General features: G+C 45.8%; 1 protein-coding gene across 1 annotated transcript in view; it reads right to left on the reverse strand.

Moving 5' to 3' along the window:
• The window catches only part of LOC146834787 (interleukin-12 receptor subunit beta-2-like), a 745,756-nt gene that overhangs the window by 651,912 nt on the left and 73,487 nt on the right, over positions 1 to 20,357 (reverse strand). The window contains exon 2 of the mRNA XM_085602323.1: positions 19,369 to 19,466. Within this exon, the coding sequence (XP_085458449.1) occupies positions 19,369 to 19,438 (70 nt within the window). The 5' untranslated portion in view covers positions 19,439 to 19,466. The remainder of the gene's footprint in view (positions 1 to 19,368; positions 19,467 to 20,357) is intronic.

Genomic DNA, 20,357 nt, shown 5'->3' on the forward strand with positions numbered 1-20,357 from the left:
CCCGCCGGACCCCACGACGACAAGCGTATCCCCCAGCTCGAGGATTGTGAGCTGTGCGCCGGGTACGCTCCTGCATTTGATCCATATCCCCCCAAAGACTGTCCCGCTACCTCCTACCCCCGCCAAGACTCCGTGAGCCCACGCTCTGCTTGTAAATATCTGCCTTGCTGATCATAAAGATCCTACCACTTCGATTTGATAAAGCTTGAATCCTAAGAACCCTCGGTGTGGTGTCTCTTTGTCGTGTGGTGCCAAGTGTACGATCCTAGGTACGAGATTCCTCCCCTGCGGAATCTCCCGCCAGTGCCCGGCTACGATACTTTGAGGGTGGGTCTCAGGACAGTCAGGGCCCCCTCCGGGCTCCTCTGAGGTCGCCTTCTAACAAGCGCTATACCGAAGAGGCAGAACCCATTAAAGATCACATTGCCAGAAAGAACTAGAATGAAAATAGGCACGTTTTCAAGGATTTTTTAAACAAGACAAATGTTTTGAGCTTAGAGAGGTGAGCAGGCAAAGTGTTCCATAACCTAGCAGCAGCCATGGAAATAGAACAGCTGCCCCATCTGACTTTCCTACCTGAAGAGGATCTGAGCATCCTACCTGGCACATAATAGTTAAAGGGAGCAGAAAGATGTTTAGATGCTTAATGATGATGGGCAAAGAAGTCCAAGAAGATAGCCTTCCAGGAGATGTGCTTCCTGACAGAAAGCAAGTGCAGAACGCGAATGCCTTCTATAACTGACATCCTTTTGGGGGTGTTGAGAATGAGGCAAGCAGACGCATTTTGCACCACTTGCAGTTTATTCAAAGATGAGTTAGTGCTCAAGTAAAGGGCATTACAGTAGCCAAGTCGGGAGGAGAATAATGCAATGACCATCGAGTGATGCATTTCGGCCGGAATAAATGGAAAGATTTTTCAAAGAGTGCTGATAATTTAAAAGCACGTACTCGCAGTACGATTGACCTGTGTCTCAGAATTAGGAGAGGTACCAAAAACGATCCTAAGATTTTTATCAGCTTTCACAGGGTTGGAAGAGTGACACATTTCTCTGGCCACCAAGTATTGGTCCAGATAGATTATTGTGCCCCAAACACCAGCACCTCAGTTTTGTCCATACTAAGTTCTAGAAATGTTTCTGTCATCCAGGTATTTATCCTGGTCATGCAGTGAGTAAACTTATTTGTTACAAAGGACAAGTTGTCTGAGATGGATACAATGATATGGGTATCATCGGCATTTGAAAGGGCTTGGAAGCTGAACGAGGGTAATAGTTTGGCAAGACATACAAGTTAAAAAAAAGTGGGAATAAGCAATGAACCCTGTGGGACTCCACATTGAAGACTAAAAGCCTTGGCTTTAAAGCCACCACACCTACAATTTGTACCCTGTTGGTGAAAAAGGAATGGCAGTGATTGAGGGCCTGCCAGCCTGCTCCAGTCTGCTGGAGGTGCTGCACCAGGCGCACAGGTGAGACAGTGTCGATGGCTGCTAACAAAGCAAGCACTACCAAGACAGCCGCCCCACCCTGATCAACCTGGTGCCTGATGCTATCATTGGCGGCAATAAGTACCTACTCTGCACTGTGACCACTTCGAAATCCATTCTGTGAGGGGTCAAGATGTTACAGGTGTCAATCAGCTTTACTACTTTCTGATTAAGATATTTCTCTAGAATTTGAGTCGGTGTAGGCAGAAGTGAAATAGGGTGAAAATCATTTTATATAGTCAGGGTCAGCATTCAGTTTTGTTTGGAGCAGAATCACTGTGCTTAGCAGGGGCAGCTCCTCCACTAGGGCAGAGGAGCGTCGCCCCACTGCTTTCTCGCAGTGCGAGAAAGCCAAAACATAAAATGGTAATAACTAAAAGTTATTACCATTTTATATTTGCTTTGCGCATTGTCTGGGCTGCTCTGCTCTTTGAGCAGGGCAAGAGTGATTTGCCCACCCCTGAGTGCGCAAAGACTGTTTGGTCAGCCCTCTCGGCTCAAACCAATCAAGACCTTCTCCATGCAGGCTGCATTGAAGCCTGCATGGAGAACATGGCCACCACATAAGCCGCTGGCTGGGCGGCGTCCAAACCAATCATAACGCTGCTTACAGCGTTGTGTTTGGCTTTGGGGAGGGAGCCTGGCTGCCTGCTTCCTGTTCCTGTCACATGCAGGAGAGCAGGAGAGCAGGAGCCGAGCAGAAGAGTGGCCCGGCGGAAAGGTAAATTGAATTTACTTTTTTTGGGTCTAATTTTCCCTTGATACCCCCTGCGACACCCTCACGAATCCCCCCTCATCACGACCCCTTGCGCCCGCCTTCCCACCCACGAGCAATGCCAGCCGCTACTGGTATCTAGAACATAACTGAGGGGTCTCAACAATGCAATAAGGAGCTAACTGTAGAATTTTAGGTGGACAAGGGCCCATAGGGGAACCAGACTTAAGATTCATCAGGAGCTCTTTGGTTTTCTGAACAAAAATGGGAGAGAAGACAGAGAGCCTAGGGGACCCGGTAGAGATGCCCATCGCTTCTATCAAGAAACTATGTTCAACAGAGAGGGGAAGTTCAACGTAGATATTAAGAACTTTATCTTTGTAGTAGATAGCCAGTTTATTACAAAATTCTTGTGCAGTGTTGGTAAGGCGATGAATTAACATGAACATTAAACAAGCCCTGAAGAAGTTCTAATTAAATAAAATATGTTGGTTACATGCAAATTTTACTGTCAATGAATCATAAATAAAGGAAATGTCATATAGTTACAATGGATCATCCCATATTCTGTTTTTTTTAGTAATCAGAAGGAATTGTTTATCACACATACAGTTTGGATTTTCTCTGTAGGAGTTACTTACCTTTCAATGTAAGTGACCAATGAGAGTGCTCAGTTAATTTACACAATTTGTAGTTGTCAGTAAGCCTTCTGCTGGATTGCGAGGGATTGTGGTGGCTGATCACTTCTTTAACTCATGCACCAACAATGAAATATTGAGAGCTTTGGACTGATTTTGGTAAGAGTGATACTTGTGATCCTTTGTAAGTGCCTCAGCTACTGAACTGCATGTCTGTTGCTGTAGGTAAATATCTAGTTGCTTGCTGAATTCTTTTATACTTTCTTGAAAGAAAAGCTCTGTCTATAATTTTTATGGGTGGGCGTAATTTGCAAAAGTGCCTTTCGCAAAATATAGCGAAACAGCAAAAAGTCTCCGCGATCACGCGAAATTTCACGTGATCGCGGAGATTTTGTGCTGATTAAAGCGTTACTGAATTTGACCTTCAACTCGGGCACCTGCTTTATTTATATCTGTAAGACTTACAGATATAAATAAAGCAGGTGCCCGAGTTGAAGGTCAAATTCAGTATAAGTAAGTGCTTTCTGTTGGTGTTTAATTTTTGTGACAGGAGCATCGTGCCAGAATGAATCCTGCCCTGCATATTTATTCAAGAAGATGCCACCGTTTTGTGCAGTACCTAATTGACTTTACAAAACTATGTTCTCTGTGTTTGGTGGTAAAAGCATGAAAAAAGAAAGAATTGTAGTAAAATAAAGGCAGTTAAAAGGCCTCAAAATGTAAATTTTTGAATGTTGTGCCTCAAAATCTGCTAATCTATTCCACAACATCCTAGCTGGTACATGATAAGACCCCCCCCCCACCACCCCCCCCCAACGTTCGAGTGTTTGTAGGAGAGAATCTCCCTATAATTTGCTGCCCCCCAACGTTCGAGTGTTTGTAGGAGAGAATCTCCCTATAATTTGCTGCCCCCCCCCAACGTTCGAGTGTTTGTAGGAGAGAATCTCCCTATAATTTGCTGCCCCCCCCCAACGTTCGAGTGTTTGTAGGAGAGAATCTCCCTATAATTTGCTGGCTTGTTCGCCTCACACTTTTCTGTCGCTTTCTTTGCTGTTTCATGTTGTGTGAAAGGAGTTGTCATAGCTGAGTGATTCATTGTTCTGGGCAGGCTCCCACCCCAAATCCAACAAGCATTTGCAATGCAATAGGTCTCGCATTTACGCGAGTTTAAGCTATTGGCATTGTAAATGACAATGCCTTTTATTTGTTTTAGAAACGAAAACAAAAATAAAAGGCATTGTTATTTGCAATGTCAATAGCGGATACTCGCATAATGCGAGACCTATTGCATTGCAAATGCTTGTTTTTCCCATTGCAGGTACCGGGGTGTATCGTTACGCCTTGTATTATTTCTCCTTTGCCCAGCACAGGATTAAATCGTTACACAGTGCAATATTGTTTGTCTATTGCAACGTGTATGATTCTATCATTGTAACCAGCCTAGCATGTTGAAAGCGGTGGTTGAGATTTGAACCTACCAGTCAGCCAGAAGAAATATTACCCTTTATTCTATTTTGGCTTATGTATCATGTGGTCTGATCGTATATATTTTTGTATAAAGTTTATACTTGTTTTTATCAAACTTGTGTGGAGTTCATTTGTGGTGTCACCAGGGGGCTGCTGTGGGCGTGGTTGCACATACTGAACACTATTGCCTTGGAGATAGGCCTGGCTGCTCTTGCCAAGCTACTAAGGGGGTGAGCAGGGCTATCTCAAACGGTGTCCTTACTTGGCCCAACGTTGAGTGGGGAGCCCCGGATCGCGCACTTAGTGACAGTAGTGCGGGACTGGGACAACGGCTTCCAACACACAGTGAATGGTGCATCTTCATAGGATGAAGAAAAGTGGAATCGCAACCTGTGGTAAGTTAATGTGGTAGAATGTGGGCTCTGTAATGGTCCTACATTTTTATCTCTTACATCATTGTATTTTTACCTGGTTTTCTCCCTTGGCTAAGATTGTTGATGTTTGTATCACATTCCATATTCTAAACGGTGTGTTGGGCAGTTGTAATCCTGCTGCAGAGGTGTTTGGATGCTCCAATAAATGAACACAACTTTTATCATAAATTTGTGTGCGCAGATTCTTTTGATCCATGACACTACCTCGACATAGGGATGGGCATTATAAGGAAAGGTGCCAAACCAATTGCTTCCATGCTCAATTTACAGGATAGGCAAGCCTGCTTTCCCAACGGCAGCATGTTCACGGTTTTATGAGTGAGCACCTCGGAAGATGATGGCAGACCAATTACCCAATTTAGGGTTACAAATTCACCAAAATTTCAATGATACATCCTCTTTGACAGGCCTCTGTGTAAACTATCGTAGTTCCTGTCAAGGAACTGCGCGGAAGTGTCTCTGTGCGGGTCTGTGGCTGACCACCCTCACCACATAAGGCAGACTGCTAATGTGGGTCTGTGAAATACATATTAGTTCTGGAAACCTAAGATGGTGGTGGAGTGGCACAGCAACAGGAAGTGGACGGAGTGAAGAGGGTGCAGAGCAGTGATGGCTCCTCCGCTATGGCAGAGGAGTGTCGCCCCACTGCTTTTAAGCAGTGCATAGTTGAAACATAAAATGATAATAACTTTGCATCATTATCATTTTATGCTTTGTGCTGCTTTGCATGCGGGTGAGTGGGTGGGGCTGCCCTGCTCTCGGAGCAGGGTGGGGTTGGAGTGGTTTGCCTACTCCTAAGTACGCAATGACTGTTTGGTCGACTCTCTCGGGCCGCCAAACAAGTCATGCGCACTTTCCCCGTTCTCCACGCATGCTGCATTACAGACTGTGTGGAGAACATGCCCACCCTTCGAGCCCCTGGCTGAGCTCCAGGTCACAAGCGCTCAAACCACTCACAATTCTGCATTGCAGTGTTGCGATTGGCTTAGGGAAAGCAGCCTGGCTGCCTGAGTCCTGTTCCTGGAGTCGGAGGGAGTAGAGCAGGAGCAGAGATGCAGGACACGGGACCCGGTGGCAAGGAAAGTTTATTTTTTTTATTCACCCCCATGTGACACCCCCACTGCACCCCCCCGTGACCTCTACTGCGACACCCACCCCGTGACACCCCACAACCCCCCTCGTCGGCCGCCACTGGTGCAGAGGGGAGGAGTCATGGGAAAGAGTTGGAAGTGGTCAGGGCTAGGAGGCAGGAGAGAAACCTGAGTTTGGAGACAGGGTGTAACATGATGGGAAGGGAAGTGCTGACACAGATGTTTCATTTGCAGCGGCTCCCGCCATAAAGTAGGGTGAGACGTTGGTGGTGTTTCTTCCACCACACCATTATTTTGTTGGTGTATCCGTCAAACTCTAAATCAGCTCCCAAGTGTAGCTTTATCATGAAATGATGGAAAAAACACGATAATTTGTTGAACCAAATATGTTCATCCTTGAGGATTAAAAGTATTACTTGGGCTTTTAATGGTTTCATTACTTGGCAGGGAGGCCACTTGTCACCTCCACAATTTCATGTTCAAGTGAGGGGTCGTTTTATCCTTTCGTGTTTTGACTTTCTTTCATTTCAGTTAAGTTTTATGCAAAATGAGGCTTAGGAGATGAAAGCAAATTTGCTGCTCCTTCTGACACTTGAAAGCTCACAGCATGTGCTCATGGCAAACGAAGAAATAAACTAGCGATGAAAACAGAGCACTGGAATGCGTGTTTGTTCGAGTGTGATTGCCAGTGGTATGACCCTCGCAGGCTTTGAAGTAGATACTGGGTACTTAGTCATGAATTGCAGATAACTAGCAGACTCGGTAACGTCGTCCATGTTACTGTGGAGAGAAACTGTTTGCACTGGGAGTGCGCGCGCAGTAAAGCTCCTTGTTTTCCCATGAAACTCACAGCGGCAACATTTCAGCAAAAGGGCAGTTAATGTTACATCAAATGCCCTTTGATCTTCATGACCCCACACGAGTGGCATCACACAACTTTTTTTCGGAGGTGAATATTGTACAATGCTCCTTGAAACGTCAATGACATTACATGTTAATAGCAGCGAGTGATTGATCCGGAGCTGTCAAACACGGTGACTAAAACAGATAAATGTTAGAGCACTTACAACATGCCTGGACTAGGTCACACAATTATTTTCTTTTTTAAACACGAGGAGATGGGAGTGATCTGACCAGAATCACAGGATGTTGAGCCTAAGCCCAGATTCAAAACCGGTGGCCAGAAGTACGACCGTTTTTTTGTGGCTACAAACAAGAAATCGGCCGGTTTGCAACCGCAACAAGCTTTCGCCACGCGGCCGCGGCCACGAAAGTGAAAGCGATTGCGATCGCGTGCGTGCTGCCGAGGAAAGACACATGGCGCTGCGCGCGTGCACGTTCACGTGCACTGATGCTTTAGGCCACGGCAGCACTTTGAAAATCCCAACTATAAAATGTCTCTCCGAGCCAGCGCAAGCGCTGGGGCTCAGCGAGACCTAAAAATGAACACTGGAAGCAGTTCAACTCATACAGCTGCTGTCCATTTTAGGTCTCAATAGGGGAGGTTATACAGTGAGAATTGCTTAGTTTAAAAATGTAACGCTGGATACTTTACACTTTATTCCACGTGCACTCTTCTTTTTCACGCCAAATTCAAGTACTGTGTGTTGCATCGTTTGCTCCTATCGCAGTTTTTTTTTTGGGGGGTATGCAAATAACGTTTAACATCTCGCTTAGCACGTGTGTAATAACTACATCATCGTTGGCACCAGTCCGCAATGCTGCTTCGGTGCCATTGCAGAAGTCTCTTACCTGGCATATTAACATGTTTCCAAGCCAGGCAAGACATTCCACCTAGTGCTGCCGAAGATTCCATGACTTAGTGTCGTGTGCACTTCTTGCTGCGGACATTCCTGGTACAATGTGAAGGTGGCAATTTGAAAAGGATGGGAAAGCGCGCCGTGGGTGCATGTGTGTGTGTGTAAGGGGGAAAATGTGTGTATTACGGTGTGAGCGCGTGATTGACATGATTGAGGCGCTGTATTCAGCTGAAATGGAAATCAGGACCACGGCTTCCAAAATACATTCATTTGTGTATTCCATAGCGCCTAGTGCAAAGTACTCTGCCGTTAGGCGCTAATGCCTGTGGAAAGGGTGCTTCAGCCTGCATTTTGTTTCCATTTGAGACCTCTGCACTGCAGTACGATGGGTAACAAGCTCTATTTCCTGAAGCTCTTTTTATTTGGTGTTACACATACAGATTTTGGCTGACTCCATAATGGATACAGTAATGTAATGTGTGTTACACAGTGCTTCGTGCTGGGGCTTTCGAGTACTATAAATGAGACAAGCTGTGTAAGTTAGTGTTGGACCTGTCAGCCCTAGGGTGGTCTCCCCTTCTATTTTTGTATCGTGCCTCATTTTTTCCACCCTCATCTTTATGTTGGACTAGGTCTCCGGGCGCCTTTTCATTGCCAGGCAGTGTTAAGGTGCAGGTGCTCCCTTCTCCCAAGATGGCTGCCACAGACCCCTGCTACTGCAGGGTGGTCGTTTTTGATAGTAGCACCCTAGCTGCCAGGAGCTGGCTGGGACCCACAACAATGTTGCGACACCAGCCCGCCTTTTTGTCCCATAGTTAGAGTGGGGAAGCTCCTGGAAGAAGCCGGAACCTTCTAGAAGGGAGGTGGGGTTTTACTTTTGCCGCCTTGGCTAGAGGTCACCTGACCTAGGGCTACTTAAGAGTGGGAGGGAAGCTTTTGTGGTGAGTTGGCCATTGGGGTGAAGCAGAGCTGGAAGAATCCACCAGGAGTGTAGGCGGTAGGGCCTAGCCAGGGACTTATGCCTCTGAGAGTGACAGGATTTAGGTACTGCCTCTTAAGTGAGTGAGGTGCCCTGTGAATCCCACTGATCTTGCCCAGTAGTAGGAGGACCCAGAGACTCTCTGCCAACCTGACTAGGAAGGATCTAGTCGCCCTCTCCATCCCTACCCCTGTAACAGAACCCCTTAAGGGCGCCAGATACATCTGCGCCACAAGACTTCATCTGTCAACTGAGAACTGAAATCTAACTTCAAGAACTGAAACTGCATGACAAGAGCGAGCTGTAAGCCTTGAATGCCAGAGCTGAGACTGCGTGTCCAAGCTACTCTAGTGAACAAAATACTAAGCCGATTGCCAAGACACCGGGGATCGACCAGGTACTAGCGCTGTGACCCCCGCGCTTCCTACCCTGGTCTGGGACCCCCGGCAGCGTGCTCCGCTGAGCACTTTACCCCATCCTTAATTTGAGCCCCCCCCCCTGCGACGACGAAGCCAGCGCGCTCACCGCTGCGGCCTGGAGGCCTGGAGGAGTGCCCTGCTGTGTCGCGAGGCCCAGGAGAAGCCCGGGGCCCCGTCGCTGCCGTCGCAGCCGAGTGAGGAGGTGCGCAAGGTCGGGGCCGAGTTCCCCCAACGCCGTGAGGACGGACGCCTGCTGACGCCGAGACGGAGGTAAGCCCGGAGGCCGAGACCCCCCTGGTGCACCCCCTGCTGGTCCGGAAACCGCACCGCACTTGGCCCGGGTCGTCCCCTCCGTGGGAATCCCCTCCCCTGCCTGCGCGACGGAGAGACCCCGCCGAGGGATCCTGTCCGTGTCCCCCCTTCTGTAAGACTGAGAGCGGTGCTTAGTGAACTGCACCGGAGCATAGGGACCCGCTCCGCAAGTCCTGTCAGTCTCCCCGCTGGAAGCCGCCTAAAGGAACTGACTAACATTACCCTCGTGTGGCGCTTCCCGCCACCGACCCTGCTTCCCCCGCTGGAGTGACAAGGGATGCGAGTAGCGCACTGTATGACCTGTTCCGCTCGAAAGTATTCACATGCCCGCGATCGCGAGTAGTGCCTTGTGTTATATGCTCTACTCGAACGAAGTTGTTTGCCAGGAGATGCGAGTAGCGCACTGTGTTCCATGCTCTACTCGATAGTAATTGTTTTGCCAGGAAATGCGAGTAGCGCCTTGTGTTATATGCTCTACTCGGCAGTAATTACATGCTAAGGGATGCGCGTAGCGCATTGTGTTTTATGTTCTGCACGAAGGAAATTCTACACCAGGATCACGAGTAACATATTGTATTATATGCTCTGCTCGACTGTAATTACCTACAAATGGTTGCGCGTAGCGCTTTGTTTCATATGCTTTACTTCACAGGATTAGGGGCCATTGATTACGAGGAGCGCTCAGTTCCACAGGCGCCATGTTAGTGAGCCCAATGTGTCCCCGTTCAAGTATCATGCTTAGTTAGACGGCCCGTTCAGGGAAAGACTTTACGTAAGCGCGCACAGCGCTAGAACAAGGTTAGGCACTGCATAAGTATCACCCAGAGTGTCGAATGTAATGTCCTGATGGTATTATAATTCATGTATTACCTTGTTATTTCCTGAACTGCATCTGACCAACTAAACTTGGATAAACTTGAAGTATTTGCATAATTGAACGGTGTGGCGTCCCTTATTGTGTGTGTTCCTAGCCCATGAGAAGCGTGTGGGGTATGGTTGCTTAACACATAGCCCTCTGGTTGCCCGACCGGCTCGCGCCACGCTACCGCCTATAGGGCCTGGTGACCCCGGGTTCCTACAGTTAGAAATAATAAAAGTAATACTATTGTATGCTTTTGTAGTGCTTCATACACAGATATATGATGTTTTTACCTAGGGGGCTCTGCACCCCTTTGATCTTCTAAAGGGGGACAAGGGAGCGTCTGTTCCCCCAGACTCGGTGCCCCTGCTTTCTTCTACTCTCCCCCAGCTCTCTCTGGAGTAAGGGTGGGCGACATTTTCCGCTTCCCTCGCGGATTGCGGAAGTTTTGACATTTTCGCGTTCCGCGCGGATTGTGAAAATGGCGAATTTTCGCAATTTCCGCAAGCGGAACGGAAATTATCACCCACCCTTATCACGCTCTGGAGACTAGTCCATATGTATTAGGCCTCGCCCTTGGTTTTAAAGGCTTAGGCCAAGACATATTTAGAGACTTACACTTCATTTTCATTCTGACAATGAAACTGCATTAGTTATGGGTCAGAGAACCCATACCTAATGCGTAACATCCCAATTGTGGGCCAGATTCACAAAGATTTTGCTGGGAATTATTCTTACACTGTTGAGTTCCAGAGTTAGGTCAGAAATACTCCTAGCTTTCTCCTAGAATTCAGCAGTAAGCCAACAGCACTACAAAAGTAAGTCTCAGCTACTCATAGGAAAATCTTGTTGAATCAGGCCCACTGCCTGCGATTTAAATATATTTAATGGTAAAAGAACTTTAGGTGTGCACTGCCCTTCATTGGAGTATGTATCTTAGATTATACAATCCTCTTCCAATATTACTGCCTAGTTTTAATTTTCCAAAGTAGCATACTAGGCATAATTTAGGGACCATGCTTTGTAAGGCTTAGGTGTTTGGAATTTGGGTGTGCATCTATATTGCATGGGTGTGCAAAAGGTTTGAGGTCAGCAGGCTGAGTATTTAATGATATTAGCTACTGCTGGTCACACTTTTAAATAATGACAGGTGAGTAGAGAGCATCCGTACGAGCTGAGGGGCTGTGCTGCCCACCTTTTTCCAGGCAGGAAGAGTATCTGTCAGGCTGAGCAAAAGTCAGCTGGACAGACGCTCTTCTGGTTCAGGACAGGCAGCCTGGAGCTAGACATGCACTGAATGAACAGCTTCTGTCTGTCTGAACTTAACTTTGCCAGGCTGAGGATTTCACAGACCTGTGGGTGACCTCCTCAGCCAGGCAAAAGTGCCTCGAAGTCCTCCCCCTTGTCACTGATTGCCTCAGACCTGGGTACTTCACTTTTATGTTTAAATTTGTTTTATTGTTGCTCTAATATTGCAGCAAAATTCTGTACATTCCGACTCCGCATCAATATTCGGCCTTGCCGGTTGTGATGCAACATTTTACACAGAGAATGAAGGGAACAAGCAACAAAACTCCCCAAGTCCCAGCCCTCCTCGCCCCCCACCCCCCGGGTGCCTGCGTATCCTATTCTCTTAGTCTCCTCTAGTGGTACTAGGCAACTCCTAGGTCTCCAGATGTGTCTGCTGGGTGGGAGCCTGATGTTAGTCTTAATAGTCTACGGTATCGGGGGCAGATTAGCTCATTGAATTCTTGTGATAAGAGTGGTATAAATGGGTGCCAGATTTCCCAGAGAGTGTCTCCCTGTGACCTAAGCGTCGAGGAGAGGCGCTCCATTCCCAACAGGTCCCAAATTCGGTGTAGCCAGGTTAGTCTTGTCGGAATTCTCTCAGTAATCCATAAAGCTAGTAGAGCTTGGTGTGCTGCTCTAAGTGCTAGGGTTATATATCTGCCTCTCCTTGATTTGAGTGGGTAGGTGAGTGAGCTGGGGAGACCCAGAATTATATAGGTGGGGAATCTAGGGAGCTGGGTCGTGAAGTGCGTATCTATCTCTGTTAGAATCTCTTCCCGGTAGTGAGACAATTTTGGGCAGTCCCAAAGTATGTGCGTTAGTGTTCCTGTCTATGCGCTACATCTCCAACATTTGCTGTCACAAGCGGGGTTGATTTTGTGCATACAGGTACCAATAAGTGACTATTTTCACTTCCGTTTCAGTAATAGATGTGTTGGGGGCTGAGCATCTAGCCCTATAAAGAATGTCTCTCCACTCCTTCTGGGTTAGTTCCCTCCCCAGTTCCCACTTCTAACCCTGCTGAGCTTCAGATTTCGTCTCTATCTCTGGGCCCATTAGGATTTTGTATATGTCGGTTGACTAGTCGTTTGTCGGAGTCTCTGCTAAGGAGCCATTTCTCAAAGGTGGTTAAGCATCTCTGCGCAGCTTCACTTGTCTCTATGTTCATCATCTACTGTCTGATTTGTGCATAGTGGAATCTCTTTTCCTCAGGGAGCACCCCATTTGCTCTTAAAATATTGAATGGGATGGGCCCTTCTTTGTCGAATAGATGGCCTGTTGATCTGCACTCTACTTTTTGCCAGACCTTGAACTCTTTGCGATTCAGCCCTGGTGTGAAGGCTGGGTTCCCGACTACAAGGAGGAAGGGAACTATGTGAGGCCCTTCTTCACCCCAACCGAGTGCCGATAGATAGAGGTTTGCTGTGCCACTAGTCTTTTCTAAGAAAGGAATCTTCCACAGTGGGGAGACCGCCAGCACCCTGTCCATGAACAACCGATTCTCTGATTCCGAGCAGGACCATTCCACTATGTATCGGAGTTGGGCTCCTTGTAAATAGCTTTTTATGGCAGGTACTCCTAGGCCTCCCTCTCCTGGGGCTCGCATGCCTAGCTGTTTATTTACCCACACAAAGGAGTAAAAGTCACCCTGCAAGTCTGGAAGTGCTCCCGTTGGTGGCCAAAAACACGTACAATATTCTCGGGAGAGCCTTCATCTTTAGGGCAGCAATCCGTCCTAGCCAAGACAATGCACATGGGTGCCATCTGACTAAATTTGCTTTTGTTTTGCCTACTAAGTCTTTGTAGTTGATCATCATGATCTCCTGAATTGTCGGCGCTAGGCGGATCCCCAGGTATGTGATGGTGGATTGCCAATTAATCGAGTACAATTGCTTAAGATGGTCTTGCATTTCAGGGATGACTCTCAGATTCAGCGCCTGCGATTTGGATATGTTGATGCGGAAGCCGGAGACTAGTCCAAAGTGTTTAACCTCGGTTAAGAATCTCGGGAGGGACACTCTTGGATCATCTAATGAGGCAATGACATTGTCTGCATAGCGTGTAATGCAGTGGTCCTCACCCCCAAAGTGGATACCTCGCACATCTGGGTTGTCCCTCACTCTTTGAGCAAATGGCTCCATATATAATGCAAAAAGCAAAGGGGAGAGAGGGCATCCCTGCCTTGTGCCACGCCGAATCAGGAAGCAATCTGAAGTTTGCCATTTACCCTTACCAACGCCCGTGGTTGCTCATACCTGCTCAATAACCAAGCGCAGAATTTTGCCCCAAAACCAAAGTGTCTCAACACCACCGCTAGATTCAGCCAATGTACTCTATCAAAAGCATTCTCGACATCCATCAAGAAGAGCATTAATTCACTCTGTGTAAGGGGTGCTTTGTCTTTAAGATAGAGAAGGCGTTTAGTGTTGTCTGAACACTGCCTGTTGGGTAGGAATCCCGACTGATCAGGAGTGACAGTCCGGGCATTAGTGGAGCAAGTCGAGCTGCTAATATACCCGTGAATAATTTTGCATCTACTTTCAAGAGTGAGATGGGTCGGTAGGATCCCCAGACTGCCCTATCCTTTCCTGGTTTTTCTATGCCAGAGATGGAGACCTGAAGCATCAATGGGGGAAGTGTGCCCATACTCGTGGATGCATTAAATACTTTGGTGAGCAGAGAGGCTAATGTGGTACAATATGTTTTATAGAACAGGGCCGAGAAGCCGTCTGGGCCTAGTGACTTGTTGGGCTTCAGTCTTGATATTGCGGAAATGACCTCTTCTATTCTAATAGGGTGATCTCATGCACATGCCTGAATATCTGTTAGTTTGGTTACAGTGGCTTTCTCTAAGTAAGATGTGATCGAAGTGGGAGAATGTCTAAAGCCGTATGTAAAAAGTTCTGAATCTAGCTGCTAACAAGTGATCTCTAGTTATCATTTCACCCGTCTCAGTTCTTAACCCCTCCACCGTGTTGGCCTGGAGCTGCCTTCTGAGTTTGGTAGCTGGTAGTCTCCCACATTTATTCCCCCCTAGATAGTACACATGTTTAAGGTGCAGGATTGAGTATTCAGCGTGATCTAAGTCCAATGCTGCTAGTTGCTTCCATGTTAACTCCAACTGTCTCCAGAACTGCGGGGCACCAGTGCGGGGGTGGATACGCTCAAGCTCTCGAACCCGTGTCTGGAGCTCCGTGCGTTTCTCTCATCTGGCCTTGTTTTCGGCGTCCGAGACCGCTATCAGCACCCCTCTAATTACTGCCTTCGAAGCATCTCATACCATTGCTGGGGAAGTCTCGGGCAGTCATTAATCTCTAAATATTCCTTCTCTATTTGTTGGATTGTTTCTGGCCGGCGAAGCATAGATTCTCTCAATCGGCAGCCCCGAGGGCCTGTGTGATGGGATGCAAGGGTGAGGTCCAGCTGGACTGGCGAATGGTCTGACAAGGTTGAGGCTCTATATCTATTGTATGTACTGCCAGCTGCACCTCTGAGTGCCTAAGAGGTAATCCAAACGTGAGTATGATCGATGTGCATGGGAGTAAAATGTGCAGTCTCTTTTCTTAGGATGGAACTGCCGCCAGAGGTCTCTCAGTCCAAACTCCCGTAGCCACTGAGCTCCCCCATCGCTAATTGCCCCTGCCGTCCCATGTCTCTGGGTCGAGTGGTCTAGATCGCTGTGGAATACCAAATTCAAGTCACCCCCCCAGTAGTACCCAGCCATCTTGTGCTACCATTACGTCCCATATTGCATCTTGTAAAAACTGTTCCTTTGTTTCATTTGGGGTATATTGTTCCTACCAGTAACAAGTGTGTGCCAAAGTGTATGCGGTATCCCAAGAGGCGGCCCTTGATCTCTGCTACCTTTACTCCTATCTTCCCTTGAAAGGACCGTGAAAACAATATTGCCACCCCGCAGATTTCTGGGTTAATGAAGAGAAGAATTGTTGTGGGAAGGCTGTGCATTTGAGTCTATGCCAGTCTCTGTGCAATAGGTGCGTCTCTTGCAGGAAGCATATGTCCCCTTGTGTATTTTTTAAGTAGGAGAGAATCACCCCCCACTTTACTGGATTATTTAGCCCCTTGACATTGAGGGTCACTACTCGAGGAGCTTGTCAGTCTGTCATCCTATAAGTATCCTAGGGGGAGATGTTCAGGAGAGGGTATCATGATCTAAGAGCAAATACATAGGTTGGTTAACTGACAGGCACCCATAAAGAAACCCCGAAACTAACACCATAATTAACCAAAGTCTCTGGATCGGTAACAGCCTTTGGCACGCAATCCCCGTGTCAGCAAAGAGTCTATAATGTGGGGTGATATGGCACATCTTACTGTCCCCTGCGCCACCCTGGGCCTCCCTGCCATCTCCATATCATTTGCTATGTCACCTCAAGCCAGATCATTGCTACAATAGTCCTCCGATAGTTTGGCCAGGAGCGCTTTCCTTTCAGTCGCCAGTGTTTCGTGTTCTGGACCAGACCCCCGGCTGCCTCCAGGTACCCTTCTCCATCTCCCTCTGATGTCTCTTCTCCAATTATTGAAGAGGGCGCTTCACTTTTAAGCTCTGCAGTGCCCTGGGCCATGTGTAATTCAGTGACACCTCGTCACAGAGTGGGGTGGGGTCAGCAGTCTCACTGACCCCATCCCACTCTGTGACAAGACTGGGACTGCAGGGAAGGCAGCAGTCTGAAGCCTTCTGGGACCTTCAATGCTGTTTTTGTGCTGCTGTTAAGGTAGGATTTTAGTGTTTTTTTAATGTTTGATGCATGCATGCATGTATGAATGTAGGAATGTAAGTGTATTTGCTAGTGAGTGTTTCGAATGGGTGTGTGTGTGCATGTGTGCCTCCCTTCCTGGTAAAATTACCAGCCACCACTGCGAGTAGGGCTTTTTTATCTTGATGTGTAAGTATAATACACACACATTTACCTGAAATATAAGAGAAGGACCTTCTGAATGAATGACTAGAATTAATATAACTTAAAAACTACTCATCCAGTAGCAGAATCCAGTCAGTTTTTTAGATACCTGCAATTAGTAAGTGCTAAAAATGATAGAATGAATTTCAATGAAGAGTTGGCTTATAAAAGCCAATTAAAGTGTAATGCTTGGTAGGTGAACAGCCCCAGTCATCATTTTCAGGTGCCCTTTAGTGCCTCAGTCTAAGCCCTGTGGCAGTGCCAACAAAAATGCTAACAGAAGTTTGCACTTTAATTCAGATTTCGAGCACTATTAGCCACATTCCTGGTTTTATCCCTGAACAATAAACCTCATAATTCAGCCGTTTGCACCACTAAAGAGGACACGTCGCATTACAGTGTTGTCACAATTCAGAAGTGTTGAACTCTGGATGAAGTGATAGTGTCCACCAAGAAAAAATAGCACACTGTGAAATTGGTATTTACCGTGCACTGTAGTGCTTAACATAATTTTGGGCAACATATAATAAGGGACTAAGGAGCATATTTACTGGAATTATGATGCAGGGCAGCATAGCAAGTTACCTTGCTGCACTGCTCTGCATCACAGAGAAAGGACAGCAATGCACCCTATTTATCCAATACAGTGCATTCCTGTCCTTTCCCCCTCCCTGGCACCTTGTCTGCAGTCTAGCGCCAACGCAGGCATCCTTGCACCATGGTGCAAGGGTGCCTGTGTTACAGGCAGGATGTTTTTGTGCAAGAAGGGGATCTTTGTGCACAGAAAGAATACATAGAGGTGTTTTCCTATTTCTATGTGTGCTGCAGAATGCATCACAATTAGAGGAGAAAAAAACGAGGAGAAATAAATATATCTCTCATTTTTACATCTCACCTGGGAAGGCACAAAATTGTGACGCATTTCCAGGTTTATAAGCTCTTGTAAATCCGGGAATGCGTCAAAAACAAACAAAAAAATGATAGTTGCGTGAAAACACCCACCACAATGCCCATGGAACGCTTCCCTTGCGCAGAGTAAGGCAATGCAGCAATTTGAGGTGCGTTGCATTATTCCAAATTTGTGAAGCCATTCAAAGCCGAGCAAAGTGGCTTAAACATGAAACCATGTAAAGAATATCCAAAATCATATTAGGCAAAATGAAATACTTGCTTCAAACGCAACACTTAAGTAACAGCAAGAAAATACAGCAAGTATTGACAAAGCCATAGGTCTGACCTTGCCAATTCTGCAATTTTTACTTATTTTATTTCCAAACACAAGCTGTATGCAAAACAAGCATTTGCAATGCATTAGCCTGGGCGCTGAAACATCTACTGTTCTTTAACATGGAGGGAAAGTAAGCATGAAACTGCGTGACACGCCAGGTGGAGGGAAATATTGTCTTTCAGCGGGAAATGATATACTCCAAAGCTCTGTTTTTTATATAAAAGCAGGACCTTCAGTGGTCATGTCACTGAAAATACAAGATTTGGAAAAAATATTTTTGTCTACAGGTGCTCGTGGAAGACAATTTCTATGGACTGGAATCTAGAGAATGCTAAAGTGATTCTGGTATTTTACTAACCTCTGCTGGTCGTTTTCCATCAAGAAAGTTAAATAGAGGCAGTTGCCAGAAAAATAAAAAAAGAAAGTCCCTCAGCAGAAACCAATTCTGTATTTTACTGATCACTGCTGGTCTTTTTCTATCAAGACAGTTAAATAGAGGCAGATGAACAGGAAAAAAGTCCCTAAGCGGAAGCAGACAAGTCGTAGGGCTGATCTCCAGAGCCCACAAAGAACATACACATTTAAGTATATACTAAAGTATATACTAAAGTATATACACTAAAGTATATACTAAAGTATATACAAGAGATCTCGAATGCTCGACCTGAAAAGCAACAATATAAAACATATGAAAATAAAAGAGTGACTAAGCATCCCAGACTCACCAGCCCTGGTAAATGAAGTAAACTTTTTTTCAGGTGGGCTGTACGCATTCAACCAGGAAAAATTCACCCCTATATATTATACTACATTGTTGTATAATAAGATACTACAAACGTGTAAATCCCTTTATGATTGTAAATGTATGATTTGAGAATTCCAAACGTGAATTTACCCTTGTAAATCAAGCTATATATGTGGAGTGTTCCCTAAAAGAAATGTGGGCACAAAAACTCATTATTCGATTTACTAATTTAGTTGAACACCTTCCTATCCTGCATTTGAAATCTTTCCACATGCATTGTTTTTTTCTTACTTTTCTGACATTTTAGTCCTCATTCTAGGTGACTCAGGAATCTGTTATTCCAGCACCCAGAATTACCAATACCTTGGTATTGTAATCCAAAGGTCAATACACATATTTTATAGAAGTTTAGGAAAAGCCCTTTTATTGAGATGGAATTTATTAAGAAGGAACAGGAGACGTCTGATGCTGTTTTTGCAGATCACCTGTTGCCTTGGAACTTTTAGGACATTAAACCCTCAGTAAAATAGTATGTGTCAGCAAATCTTATTGAGTATGCGCCATCTCTCCTTGGCTCATTATTCCTGTTAATAAATGGTATTCCAATATATACCTGGCTCTAAACTAAGCTCCACTACTGAGAGGCATGCAGGTATGAGCCCAACTCAGTGACAAGGAAATTAATAGCTGGCCCTACCACTATTGACTGAAAAGTCAACATTTAAAATTCCCGTTGGGGTTATAAATCCAAATCCTATCACACCCTACATCTTCATTCAGGTCTCACTGTATACTTCTCATTCACATGAAGGTCAATACCGCACTTGTATGCTTTTATAAAAATAATCCTTTTCTTTTATTATCTAATTTAAATATACATATCAAATCTCATCTATTTATCAGTAATTTAAAAAACTAAATAATACAGTGTCTCAATCATATTGTACATTAAAACATTGAAATTAAATCATTATAAATTATTTTCAAGGAAAACAGAAGGAACCACGTTCTTTCTCCTACTACCTCCATTGACCCTGCAGCAAAGCATTTGGAGGACAAGTGCAGCTTTCCAGGAAAATATACTGATATTCATGCCTCCTGTCAGTAGACCTCCATGGACACTGTAAGACAAGGGTAATAGCTTTAGAGCAATGCAGTAATGCGTTCAACAATGTATATACGTTTTCAAACAATAGCAACGTCTCGAATATCAATGCTTAATGGAAGAACACAGGAGTAAAATAAATAAATACAATAAATTACAAGAAACAAAACACATTTGCAAATCGTAGCTGATCAATATGCGTTACTACTATTCTAGTGCCTATGCACAAAGCACTATAATCTTCTGTAACTTTAGAGCCTATAACCAATTTTAAGTCTATGATCGTGATAAAATCCCTACTTTGCTATCATGAAGCCAAGCTCACTTTGCAAGCAGTTCAGACAGCACGCCCACGAGCAGTGGCCCAAACAGACTAGAGTACAGTGCAGAATCTCAGTTCATTACAGATACCAGTCAGTCACTCATTGTTGTGCTCCATTTCAATTTGTATCTCTCTCTTAAGTCTACTGAGATTTGTTCTACCATTCAAAGTTTAAATGTTTTTTACAATGTTTGGATGCACTTGGTACAAATCTGCAGAGACTCAAAGCAATGGGCATTAACTGTTTCAAAATGGCCAGAGGAGACCTGCCAAAGCCTAGTAGAGTGGGGCCCTCATTATTAGTGGCATCTTAATTTCGACGGGTCAAGTGAAGTCGATGGGAGTCCAACCAATCGTATCTGGAAGCACCGGGATGCATCATACTCGGTCGGTCGAACTCTCCCGATCCAAGTCGGTCGGAAACCATTTCCAAACGATTTGTTCGAGAAGATTTCCTAACCGCATCATAATCGTGCCCTAGATATATAGGGGTGGCTACGAACAGCTGATCAGGCCTGAGTAACGGACCAGGATGGGATACGCAAATTAGAGGGCATTCGATCCAAATATAGGCAGGCCTCCCAA

The sequence above is a fragment of the Triturus cristatus genome, chromosome 4_2 (assembly GCF_964204655.1).
Source record: "Triturus cristatus chromosome 4_2, aTriCri1.1, whole genome shotgun sequence".
NCBI classification, from domain to species: Eukaryota; Metazoa; Chordata; class Amphibia; order Caudata; family Salamandridae; genus Triturus; species Triturus cristatus.